Source organism: Xyrauchen texanus, chromosome 10 (genome assembly GCF_025860055.1).
Source record: "Xyrauchen texanus isolate HMW12.3.18 chromosome 10, RBS_HiC_50CHRs, whole genome shotgun sequence".
Lineage (NCBI taxonomy): Eukaryota > Metazoa > Chordata > Actinopteri > Cypriniformes > Catostomidae > Xyrauchen > Xyrauchen texanus.
In genome coordinates this window covers 37,350,208-37,363,787 of record NC_068285.1, presented here as the reverse complement: position 1 = coordinate 37,363,787, position 13,580 = coordinate 37,350,208, and the positions used below count along the sequence as shown (strand labels likewise).

The following is a 13,580-nucleotide window of genomic DNA, read 5'->3' as shown; positions in this document are numbered from 1 at the left end:
TTCTTATATTGCCTTAAATAGATTTTATATGAATATAACATTTCTGATACAATACCAGTTATTATAGGCTACTACAGTGAAAACATGATGCGTTTTAGTAATTGCGATTTTTTTTTTCCAGAGTTACTAAAACAATTGTGAGTTTTAAAAGCCTTGTAATTGATGTTGATGCATTTTATCATCAGTAGACATTATGATAATAATGTAAATGCAGCTGTCTAGCCGTTTGATTGGTTTGACTTCCTCCATAGTGCTTTTAAGTAGAATATTCTCTGTAGATTTCAAATTGATCGCAATTGCTCTGCGATAGCCAGTGAAGATGACACGCTCAACCAGGGGCTGACTGGCCATTGGGAGAACCGTGTCTTTTCCTGGTTGGCTGGGTGGCGATAAGCCGAACAGGCCATGACTGGCTGAAGAGGTTGAATTTTGATTTTGGGGTAAAATACAAACTGAAAAACGTCATATTTTCATGAGATTCACCCAATAAAACTCACTATTATTTATCCTATCATCCTGAAAGCTCACTGTGAATCTAAATTTCCATAGAGTATCCCCTTTTCCTCCTAATTACTCATGACTGAAATGGAAATTACATGGACTACATTTCCATGTTATGCATTTCATGGACACAATTTCCATGATATCAAACAGAACAGAGAAGCACTTTGTATAAACTGTATTTATTTTAGTCCATTTTCCTCAGACACAAACAAGTAATCTAGCAAAGGGCATAGGATTACAAAAGCAAAATCAGTCAATAAGGGTGCAATAATGTACACAGCATAAGCAGCTTGGTCAATATCAAAGCTTTTTAAAACAAGGTGTTTTTTTTACATGAATATTAATGTATTATAGTTAAATACATACAAACTGGAATCTTTTCCTCCACACTGCAAGTTTGTCCTCTGTCTCTATAAGCAATAACTCAGTGATGAGTCTGTACCGAGTGGGTTTGTGTTATTCTCAGCACCTTCAAGGGAATGATGAATCTTGTTCTTTTTCAGGTCTGTTTTTTTCTTTATGTATGACTCTTCTGTCTTTTCCAGAATCTCTTGACCTCGCTGTGTCCATGTGGTGTCACCACCATGACCCTGTGAGCGGGGTTCTGCCACACCAATACACCTAAACCCTGTAGGACAGAGGTTTTACTGTCAGTACACTTGCTAGAAACTTTTTAATATGTAGTTGCACTACTGCAGAGTTAATGGAGTTAATGTAGAAGAGACGGATTGTTAGTATGTACAACTGGATAAATATAGTTATTTACCTGAGCCCTATCCCGCAGCACTTCAAAATCAGCCTGGGATAAAAACTGGTTGTATAATACTCCTGGGGAAAAAAACAAAACAAAGGGAAAAAAACAATGCACATATAAACAACATTGACGATTTTTTCACACAAACATGATTCTAAGTGTTTCATTAAAGCAGTGGAATAATAGCTACACAGTTTCTATTTTATATGGTCTTGAGAGGTCCCCGCCTGACACATTCAACCCCGACCCAAAACCTTATTCCAATGCAATTTCTTTATTTGAGTAAAATCTCACTAACATTCTTCCTATACAGTCTGACATTTACATTTCAGAGAGTGAACCCTGCAGGTCACCCATGAAATGGAAAAATTCCCCATGCTATGATATCACCAAAATGAAATTTCTTTCTTCTTTATTTTTTTATTAAAGATATTCCCACAGGTATTTTACGTAAGGGATAATGTACAGTCACCCAGTTGTTACTGCAAAATAAACCCTGACAGGGTGATCAGGACAGGTCTTTATTTTGCTATAACAACAGGCTGACGGTATATCATCCCACTTATATCATACTAAACAAAATAAATAAATGCACATGAAACACTGATTTGTTAGCTGACTTGTAGAGCTCACAGTGGTCCGAGAAGCAGGAGAGATGGCTTGCAATACCCGGACGTGCGGGCGTTACTCAGAGATTTCAAACCACTAGAAGGCGCCATTGACTGATCAGAATCGAGTATTCCAGAGCGCCGTGTAATAATTTGGATAAAACAGTCACACTGCAGTATTATTTACAGTCAAAATTACTTACGTTTTAATAGTCAAGCCATTTTTATTTGTATAGCACTTTTCACAACAAACATGGTTACAAAGCAGCTTTACAGGAAATCATGTAAAATAGAGATGCACCAATGTATCGCCAAACATCGGTATAGGCCGATAAAAGCAATTATCTGCACTTTTAGACATTGTCTGATTGTTTAAATACAGAGACATAGAGATTAAAGGGATTATTTAAAAGTTGTGTAATTAATTAGTGATTTGAAACAAGGTAGCATTTAAAAATTTAATGTTTTTCTACATAATCGGATATAGGTGCAAATACTGCATAGGTGAACCCCTACTAATATAGATTAATAGTACTTTTAATAATCAATAAATACATAATAATATGATAATCATAAAAAAATACATTTAAAATATAGTATGATAAATATATAATAAAATATTGTGCAATGGTGTCATTTAATAATAAAAAATATAAGCATAATCTGAGGTAAATGGAAAATGTGAATTTGCCATGGAACAGGTAACTAAGCTAAATTGTACCATAATATAAAATTACAAAAACGTACAAACCTTTTGCCTTTCTTGCATGTGAAAATCTCTGAATGATCTTGATCTCACCTCACAACTACAAAGAGCTGGTCTCATATGCATATATGCACAAAGACTCTCACTCACCCTCAGTGAACTGTAAGCGATCTTTCTCCAGCTCCCACAGTCTGATCTGGTCTGTGATGGTCGGGGGGAGGATAGGGGTCTAAAAGACAGAATGAGACAGAAACATATATGACAACTGTTTTATACAGTGAAACACAACAACAAAAGTGAATATTTGGATAGCAGTATTGGATTTTCATGATAAGAATCACTAAATTGTGCAAGGGAGACTCCTAAGGGACATCTAAGTCTTAAAGGGAAACTAATGGGACAAATGGATTTTTAATGAATGGGATTTTTGACACAAGAAAAATTGGTTTCCATGAAATAATACTTAACCAACCCCCGACATTTATCTACAACTACACAACACAAAGTTTTGTTCAGCATCATGAAAAATGTGCTAATGTAAATTTTTATAAAGCCCTTATTATTATTTCTGCCCTACAAAGGCAAATATAAATATAACATTAACAGGGAAATTGAGAAAAATGGCTTCAACCTACTGCAGCTTTCCTCGGTTATAGTTGAGCCAAACTAACTTAATTTTGACCATTTTATTAGGTAACAGATTATGCAACATGTCTTTGTACCCTGTAATGTGATATTGAAGGGCAAAGAACACAGAAAAACACATTGGTAATTGTTTAAATGGTTTGCAGTTACCTGTTTAAGCATTACTGGATGTGCTCGGGTCCTTAAGAAGTGAATTATCTGAAAATTACATAAAATAAAAGGTCAATACGGTTCTATCATTATTATTATTATTTTTTTTTTTAAATCAGCAGAGCAATATGTCCTGGTTAAAATGACTGCATGCAAGGGATCCCTTACCTGCTGTGCAGTAATGCCGTTAGAAATGGCCTGCTGCACTGACTCTCTGGTTACTTGTGCAACCACCACATTAGCAAACCGATACAGCATCTCACTAAAAAGAGCTACCAGTGCAATCTGTAGCTCAGAGTCTGAAACAGAAAAAAAACAGACACAGAGAAACAGTTTTTGTACAGTGCAGTGATCCCTTTAAATTTTAGACTAGTTGATGTCATAGTGTTCATACTTGTGTACGCATAGATGCGATAGTTGGTTTCTACAACGATGAAGCCTGTGTCTCCTGTTCCGGGTGTGGCTCCCAGTGCAGAGGAGGCAGAGCCAGAGGTGGGGTTTGCTGTGACGCCAGCAGCTAGAGTTATAGCCAACCTTGTTGGGTAGTACCTCCTTGACTTCCTCTGTGAAACGATACAGTGGTGATTTTAACATTTGTTTTAGTGGGTCGGAAGTACTGCATAAACAGAAAACATGAGTCTGAGTGTTAGAGTCACATTAAATTATTACAGGATTTTGATAATGTCCCTTGCAAATACATCTAAATGGAATTTCTCTCATCATTTGGAAGCAATCCAAAAGGATCCTAAAGGATATTGAAGGAATTGTGTTTGATTACCAGTAGGATAAAATGCAGGATCAAAAACAATAATGTATTAAAAAAATAATTCCAACAGCTCTCAGTGCGGTTTCCTTTATCTGCCTGATAGGAATACATTATTATTCCAATATATAATATTATATAGAGTTTAGAAAAAGATTACACAATATATAATAGGACTCTAAGAATCAATTAAGAATTAAAAATACAATATTTTCAGTGTATCCAATTGGATCTTATTTGACACCAAGGAATAGTTCACCAAAACAAAACGAAAATTCTCTCATCATTTATTCACCCTCATGTCATCCCAGATATTAATGACTTTCTTTCTTCTGCTGAACACAAATTATGATTTTTAGAAGAATATCTCAGCTCTGTAGGTCCATACAATGCAAGTGAATGGTGACCAGAAATCTGAATCTCCAAAAAGGACATAAAGACAGCATAAAAGTAATCCATAAGACTCCAGTGGTTAAATTCATGTCTTCTATAGCACTATGATAAGTGTGGGTGAGAAACAGATACATTTTTACATTTTATTTGACCAGCCCCAACCAGTAGGTGGCGAAATAATGTAGAATGAGGAAGTGAAAGTGGAGATTTTTACATTTATTGTAAAAAAAAACTTAAATATTGATCTGTTTCTCACCCACACATATCAGAGTGCTTCAGAAGACATGAATTTAACTACTGGAGTAGTATGGATTACTTTTATGCTGCCTTTATGTCCTTTTTGGAGAATCAAAGTTCTGGCCACAATTCACTTGCATTGTGAGGACCTACAGTGCTGAGATATTCTGCAGAAGAAAGAAAGTCATACATATCTGGGATGGCATGAGGGTGGATAAATGATGAGAATTTTCATTTTTGGGTGAACTATTTCTTTAAGAGGATTTTTAAAATTGTATTTATGTCCTTTTCAGAATTTGATAGAGATTCAAATAGCAATCCTGCACATATTCCTTTTTAACAGACCTTTCTTTGGAAAACCAGGCCAAACTCTCGCAGATGCTGCAAAAATGTGAGTAGAGACTCACTCATTCCCTCCACAGAATAGTCCTGTAGTTTTCAAAGAAACATTGAAGTCAAACTACAAAGAATTATCTTTACATAACAAAATCTGACATTTTTGTATATTTTAGCATGGGCCTGAATTCTGAAATGGCTATGATCTATGCTTCACAACTCTGAAGGTTATCATTGACATTTTGAAAGCAATACTCACTCTACCAAGAGTGGAAAAACTCAGCTGGAACAAAAAGGAAAGAATCTCCACCAGGTCCATCCCTCTTGACTATGATAGAAAGAGAGAGATCACACTGTTAATAAGGACATAGAATCATAATTTCATCGACACTTATTATTTAAATGACTAAATAATCACACTAGCCAGGTTTACATGCAGCCAAATAATCCATTAATGATTCAAACATTAGCTCAATCAGAATGAAAAGCCTTCAATCAGAATGTAAAAAATCATTAGATTGAGCATGATCCGAATGAAAGTTCTTTCCGATTCAAAGAGGTATTGCTAATCATAAAGCCACATTTAACACAAAAATAAAAATTCAGTCATAATTTCTCACCTTCATGTCCTTTCAAATCGTATAACTTTCTTTTACACGGAACAAAAAAGGAAATGTTTTAATAAATATTGTGAAAGGACCCAAAAGTAGTCCATGTGACTTGTGCGCCATAGTCCAAGTCTACTGAAGTTATATGATAGGTTTTGGTGAGTAACAAGCACTGGAGGTCAACATTTTCACATAACAATTATTTACATTTTGCATTGATTCTCACACATGTTTGCATGTCTTGCGAAGGATTGGAAAATGACGCAGGTGTTGGATGAACTGCTTTCATCATACTTTTGGGTCCTTTTTAATCTTTAAAGTGAACCACTATCCACAGCCATTGTATTGAAAAGATTACATGTCATATTCATTCAAACATCTTTTGTATTCAGCATAAGACAAAAAGTCAATACAGTTTGGAACAACACAGGGGTGACTAAATGATGACAGAATTTACATATTTGGGTGAACTAATCCTTAATCCATTAAATAGAAGAATAATTGCCATGGAATCTGACTACTGTCACAATTGGATTAAGAAATATTTATTTCATCCAGAGATGTCTAGTTATTGGAGGATGAATGGGCAGGAAGCTAAAACGTTTACGCAAGATAAAATCTCAGGACACTGCTTCTTATTTTGTTGAAGGGATAGATTAAATTAAAATTCTCTCATCATTTACTCACCCTCATGCCATAACAGATGTGTATGACTTTCATTCTTCAGCAGAACACAAATTAAGATTTGTTTAGAAGAATATTTCAGCTCTGTAGGTCCATACAATGCAAGTAAATGGTGGCCAGAACTTTGAAGCTCTTAAAAGCACATAAAGGAAACATAAAAGTAATCCATATAACACCAGTGGTTAAATCCATGTCTTCTGAAGTAATACAGTATAATAGGTGTGGGTTAGAAAAAGAACAATATTTAAGTCCTTTTTCATTCCAAATATTCACTTTAACTTTCACTTTCAGACGTGAAAGAGAAAATGTAGATTTATAGAAAAAAAGGACTTAAATTTGATCTGTTACACACCCACACCTATTATATCGCTTCTGAACACATGGATTTAACCACTGGATTACTTCTGTTTCCTTTATGTGAATTTTGGAGCTACAAAAGGTCTGATCATCATCATTCACTTGCATTATATGGACCGACAAAGCTTCTAAAAATCTTTGTGTTCTGTTGAAGAAACAAAGTCATACACATCTGGAATGGCATGAGGGTGAGTAAATGATAAGTTCTGGGTGAACTATCCCTAAAATTTAGCAACATGAGAAGGAAAAACTCTATTGCCATGCTTTTAAATATGACAGAATAGCAATTTCCATGCCTCTTTAAGACTGTATTTAATAACATGTTTTTTCCTGGTCTAGAAATGATCATTTGAAAATTAATTGATATTTCCATGTTTTCCAAGACTATGGGAAACTTGTTGTTGAGATTATGAGTGCACTGACCTGTGCTGTATTAAGGTACTGTAGAGTGAAGTACCACAGTTGAGACGCTGTGTCTAGTAGCAGAAACTGGAACCCTGCTGATGTGATACATGGAGCGTCACCAGCCTCACTGGAAGTTAAACAAGATCAACATTGTTTATTTACCCTTTTTACTCAATCTAATTTGGTTGAAACAGTTTGCTGTACCTCCTCATGAGCCCAGCCTGTGAGAGGAGCTGTGCCAGATCCTGGCTGACAGCAGCACTGGGTGAGCCCACCATGAAATGAAGGATGACCTCCCATCGCTCCATTGCATAGCGGTCGAGACTCTCTACGTCCCTGGCATGGCGATCAGGACCCAGACTGCTGCCCTCATCTGCCCACGGTTTACCTCTGAAAAAAAGGAGAGCATTGATCGACTCCAGAATTGTAGTTGTGCATCACTATGATGGTTCTCCTTCTAATCTGTGCTCCTCACCCGCCCAGCAGTGCTATCCTAAGATTGTCTTTAAACACAGGGTTGAGCACAAAGCCCTGGAGTCCACCCTGAAGCTGCTGACTGTGCCACAGCCGTAGGCCGCTTAACACAGACACACACTGATCATGGTCTCTGATAAAAGAAAAAGAGAGTGACAGATGTGTAAAGGATATTGTACAGTTTCAAAATTCACCCAACATGAAGTGGAGGGGTCTTGTATCATCCAGAATGGTTTAATCCTTCTTATTACACAGCTACTTACCAAAAATAGTAGACAAAATATTATTTTATACATTTTATTAATATGTAAATATCGGTTGCACAAGACAGTCAGTTACACAGATTCACAGTCAATATACAAAAATATTTGGCTGCAGAATGCAGCGATTGGCCAATCAGAATCAAGTATTATTGAATGTTGGCATGTAGTAAAATAGACAGACGTCACATTAAAGCTATTTTGTGAAAAAACAAAAACCCTATACTCACTTTTGACTGTCTTTCTTAACCCACAGTGCGACCGCAGCCTGTGGAAGGGGGTGGTCTAAAAACAGCATCCGCATTACATAATTCTTTGCCAATGCTGGAAGTTCCCTGTGCAAATTTCAGGATTATTTTTGATTAAACATGTGTTGAAGAATTATGAAATTGAACAAAAGATTTAAATGATTGCATGTGTATACTAAGATACAATGTTTATTTTAGATTGTATAGGCTAAATTATGATATTCGCATATTCTTATACACTGAATGCAGATGGACCTGTAGACGGCCAGACATGTTGCGGGATGATTGTAGAGTCTGTCGAGGATCTCTGGACTCAGTTCCCTCAGGTACTCGTGCAAGTTCTTACACTGCAGCTGCACTCGAAACTTCATCTACAAAACACGATAACAGACAGGTGATTACATTTACATTACAAGCTATTACTAGGTTAAGATGAGTAACAAACAGTAAAGGTAGACAGACATATCGGTTTAACCAATTAATCGGTACCGATAGTTGATTTTTGGAACTATCGTTTATCGGTAAAAATCAACGCAATGGTTTTGTTTTTAATTCCTCCATGTTCCTCTTTGGCCAGAATCCTTCATCTGGTGAATATATAGACTACAAAAAGCTTAATTAGGTGATTATTTACTTAAAGAGCTTTGTAACGGATCCAAGATTCTGTCACCATCACTGTTTATGTAATAATTCATGATAAAAAAAACATGACAACTGACAAGCCATCGCTGATGATTTGCTCTTGATGAAGAATGATGATCTTCTGTTGATCAATTACTACTCATACAGTATTTATCACCCTTTATGACAACAATTAGCCTACTTTATAGTAAATATTTTAAACTATATTGCAGATAATTGTAAGTGTTTTTTTTTTTTTTATACACTTGTTTTAGTTCCCTTTTATGTTTGTGTGTGTTGAAAGCAATGATACTTCAAAATAAGAGTCCCTGGTGTATTTTGGGCTTGTTTATAATTTTTCACCAGCTCCTTATTCACACTAAATAATGGTGGGTGGCATAAAGGACCTCCCACTTATTTTCATTGGCTGTATTTTTTAAAGGTACAGCTGCACTGAATATCTGAAGCTGCGTTCGGAAGGTAGTTGAACTAATCAACATACATTTGTACAATTATTTTCTAATAAGACATTTTTAATTAATCATCACAGAAATAAATGTTTCTGATGTGTCATTGTTTCAATATGATTCTCTGAATGGAGCAATACACAGGTAGCGTGTATGCCGATTGCGCCAATCAGCCCATAACTAATTTCTTTCAAATATTCTAATATATATATATACATATATATATATATATATATATAGACTGTAATGGGCTAGATAAATACATTCACTTAAAAAATCATGCAATACGTCATATTCTGATGTAACATTATTAAAACATTATCTTCAGAACACCACCATCCACACTTAGCATATACACTGATTGCACCGATCTCCATAGCCCATGACTATATTATTTCAAATATTCTCAAAATAACGTAGTGGGCTAGATAAATACATTCACTAACGAAATCATGCATTCTGACTAAGCTTGAAGGATTTAACCAATATCAAGCAGAAAGATGTTTTGGCACTGGTTAATAAAAATGTATATAGTAAGTAGACAATTATACATTATATTTTGGAAAACCCACCTGTTTATAAATGTGTTCTGAGGATCATATTGAAATAATGGCACATCAGAATATGATGAAATTGACATTTTGTTAAGTGTGCTAGTCCCTCTATGCCACTATGCTCTCGGTTTTTTGAGAATATTTGAAATAATATAGTTTTGCGCCTATCTGCATAGCTCATTGGGCGTATACACTACCAGTGGATGGCCTTCTTCTGGTGATCACTTTTGAATAATGTTACATCAGAATATGATGTAATGCACAAATTCATTAGTGATTGAATTTATCTTGCCCACTATGGTCTCTGATTTCTTTTGAATCTCAGATTTTTGAAAATATTTGAAATAATGTAATTATGGGCTATGCACATATGCGGCAAATATTGTTTATACAGATTGCATATCAGTACACACGCTACCTGTTGATGCCAGTGTTAGATATTTTTTTTAATGTTACATCAGAATATGACGTAATGCATGACTTTGTTAGTGAATGTATTTATCTAGCCCACTATGATCTAGTTTTTTTTTTAGAATATTTGAAATAATATAATTATGGGCTCTGCAGATTGCGCAATTGGCATAAGCTGTACCTGTGGATGACGGTGTTCCGATGATCAAATTTCAAATATAGCACATTGGAATATGGTGATTTTGCTCATTTTGTTTGTGTATGAGTCCCTCCATGGCACAAGGTTCTCTGAATTTGTGGATTATTTGAAATAAAATATCCATGCAAATAGCCACTGGCATACACTGTACCTGTGTATTGCTATGTACTAAGGTTCATATCTCGACGATTTAACATTAATGCTTAAATTAGTTTGTCCGTCATTTAATCAAACCCACCACCATCTTCTTTTGAGAACAATATAGAATATTTTAAAGTCATGGGCTTTGGATATAAGATACTGGATAGGCAATATACTTTACCTATTTCATATTATGTTCTTGGATTCATATATCTAGAAAATGATCACAATCAGAATCAGAATGAGCTTTATTGCCAAGTACGCTTACACATACAAGGAACTTTTCTTGGTGACAGAAGCTTCCAGTGCACAAACAAACAACAACAAGACAGAGATAAAGAACACAAAAAAATTAAATATAATAAAAATAAAAGGCAAATAGAAAATATAAGTATATATAAAATACACAAATGATGATGTAACGTTTAATTTCGTAAGTCTATTATTTTCTCTATCCCACTACAAGCCCACTTTAGAGTGTATGAATTTGGGACTAGGTGTATACTGTAATTAAATTGTATTTCTCAGTAGTTGATATATTATGATAAAAGAAAGCCTACAATATGTGCTGGCCAATATGTCTATGATGCTCAAAGGATCATAACTAATGACATCTACAAGCAAGTGTAATGTTAATATTTTCTACTTTTATCAACTGTTCTACGTCACAGCATGGCACCATATTTAATAAAGCCTTTAAAAATAGTGTGGAATAGTTAGTTACTGTATGTGAGTATTGTTACACATAACATGTTAGATGACTCATAATAAAAGTGATAAAGAATTATTTGCTCAATAGCAAACTTTATCTAAATTCATCTTTACACAGACTTTCACATGAACATGGAATATGGGATGGATGGGTCTTCTAACTTTGCATAATCAAGGTCACAGGCACCTTTTATAGAAATGTTTAATCAAAAATGACAATTGTGTTTTGGCCTGTGTGATCCCGCCCACTGCCCATTTCCCAATAGTATTTTGACACCCTGGGTTGCCAGATTTGAAACAAGTTAGTGGGCAAACACATGGAAGCCAGCAATACATCTAGCTAACATGGACAGAGTTGTAAAATATCCACATGAGCTGGTTTATAATTCAAAATAATAAAAACTTTGCAAACCTATACATTAGCTTAGTGTTTGGTCCTACCCCATTTGGCACCCTAAGCAAGACCCTCCAGTCTTGCAAATTTGAATATGTTCTTAAGTAGCCTACATACTGTATATTGTGTAGCATTAATGAAACTATGGACAAAAAAACATATTGACACCTTTTCACATTAAACAGCACAAGATGAATTTTATCCAGGTAATCTTTCTCAAAAGCCTGCAACTCATGGTACAGTGATGGTACAATATGGTAAAAGCTTGGTAATTTTATAATATATCATGGTATTTATATGGTAGGCAACTCAAAGGACCATGTCCAATAAACATGATTTTGGCTTGGTTAGTTTTGGTACTTTTAAGAGCTTTCATGTAATGTTAGTATTTTGATACACTTTTATTTAGAAAATCTCTTTCAGTAGACAATCGTTCACAGACTGCACTTGCACATGATCTTCATCACTGGCAAACAATTGAATGCAGCATCAGGTTTTGTTTCAATGAATTGTAAGTAAATATCCACTTCATTCAGCATTGTTTTTGTCTTCTGAAACATGTTTTACTGCATGACAAAGTGCTTCAAACGATTCAGCCCGCACCTCAGAAAAATTAATTGAGAAGTTCCGAGTGAAAACAGAGATTATTTCATGCATCCATAGGGCATCGCTCCGATACACTGAGCCCTGTGACCGTGAGTCTATGGCCGTGTTCACAATGGCATACTATCCATACTTCTCTTACTGTTTTTTGCCAAACACAGATATGACAGAAACAGTAAGAGTAGAATGGTAGTAAGGCATTTAGTACATGGTTACACACCACATCATTTTATCGGAATGCACAAGGCGATTTTGTTCGACAAAGATTGGACACATGCTAAAATTGGCTCGGTAGATTTCCCTCGAAGCAATACAGCCCTAAGGGCTCACCTATGTCACCTAATGGGTTGACCGGCCCTGCATTAGCTGATCAACTTATAGTGTTAGGCTTGTCACTTGCCATCGTCAGTTTACTCATTCCTGTTGCGTGTCCTCAACCAGGCAACCCGTGTGACCTTCACGTCTGGGGAGGAGTGGGCAAGGGAGACCACACTCTCCAATATTTTGAATTTGGACTGCAGTTTAAATGCTTGATGTCAATGTTACATACTGCTCCTTTAATTTTTTCCCAGGTTATTATTGAGATTTTTATTACATAAACACACATCTGGGATTTGCAGCCTCTGTATCTGTGCCCGTCACCGAAAGGAAAGACTACATTTTTTTTAACATGGATTTTTTTTTTAAAGCTGTCGGCAGATTAATCGGTTATCTGTCTTTTCAACCAACGTAGTTATCGGTCGACCTCTAATAAACAGTATTATATTGTTCATATTATGTAATGTTAATCTGACCAGTCACAGTTAATATTGTTCAAAAAATTCTGAAAAGACTATTTTGATGTGGTGCAAAGTATGCAACGCCAAGACAGTTTTGCCATTCTGATAATCAGGCTTGCTATTCTTCGCACATAGAGGCAGATGTGATAGACATTTGTGCACAATGAGTGGCTAAATAACTCATGTAAACGATACACATGGATATTGATCACCTAAAACAACGGCATTTGAAGATTCAATGAAGCCAACTCGTCATGAAGCATGCTCAATTAATGAATATAGCGAAAACTTCACAGCTCAACTACTCTTCAAAGTGTCGCTGCAATATTGTACTTTTCGACTTAAATATATATTTAGTACTTAAAAGGTAGGCTCACCTTATTTGACGGATGTCAGTGAGCAAAATTGCTCCATTAATTGATGCATTCAGATTTCTTTCTTTACATGCATTCGGTCAGTTCGGGTAGCGTTGAGCCATGTTGAATAATCACATGATCACCAAAGCGGCCAGTCTGATTGGTTGGTGAGCGTTGTGTGGGAGGGGCTCTTCCCGCTCCATATACATTTT

At 35.6% G+C, this 13,580-nt stretch overlaps 1 protein-coding gene across 1 annotated transcript; it reads right to left on the bottom strand.

The window, feature by feature from the left end:
* Positions 1-672: 672 nt before the first annotated feature.
* Positions 673-13,502, bottom strand: LOC127650748 (general transcription factor IIH subunit 4-like). The gene is made up of 14 exons (XM_052136361.1): positions 13,390-13,502; positions 8,388-8,503; positions 8,115-8,219; positions 7,626-7,757; positions 7,355-7,540; positions 7,169-7,277; positions 5,356-5,424; positions 5,106-5,189; positions 3,762-3,930; positions 3,536-3,666; positions 3,368-3,415; positions 2,723-2,801; positions 1,271-1,332; positions 673-1,132 (listed from the first exon to the last, which is right to left on the bottom strand). The coding sequence occupies exons 2-14, from the start codon at positions 8,501-8,503 to the stop codon at positions 1,022-1,024; spliced, it is 1,401 nt and encodes a 466-aa protein (XP_051992321.1). The 5' UTR covers positions 13,390-13,502; the 3' UTR covers positions 673-1,021.
* Positions 13,503-13,580: the final 78 nt, after the last annotated feature.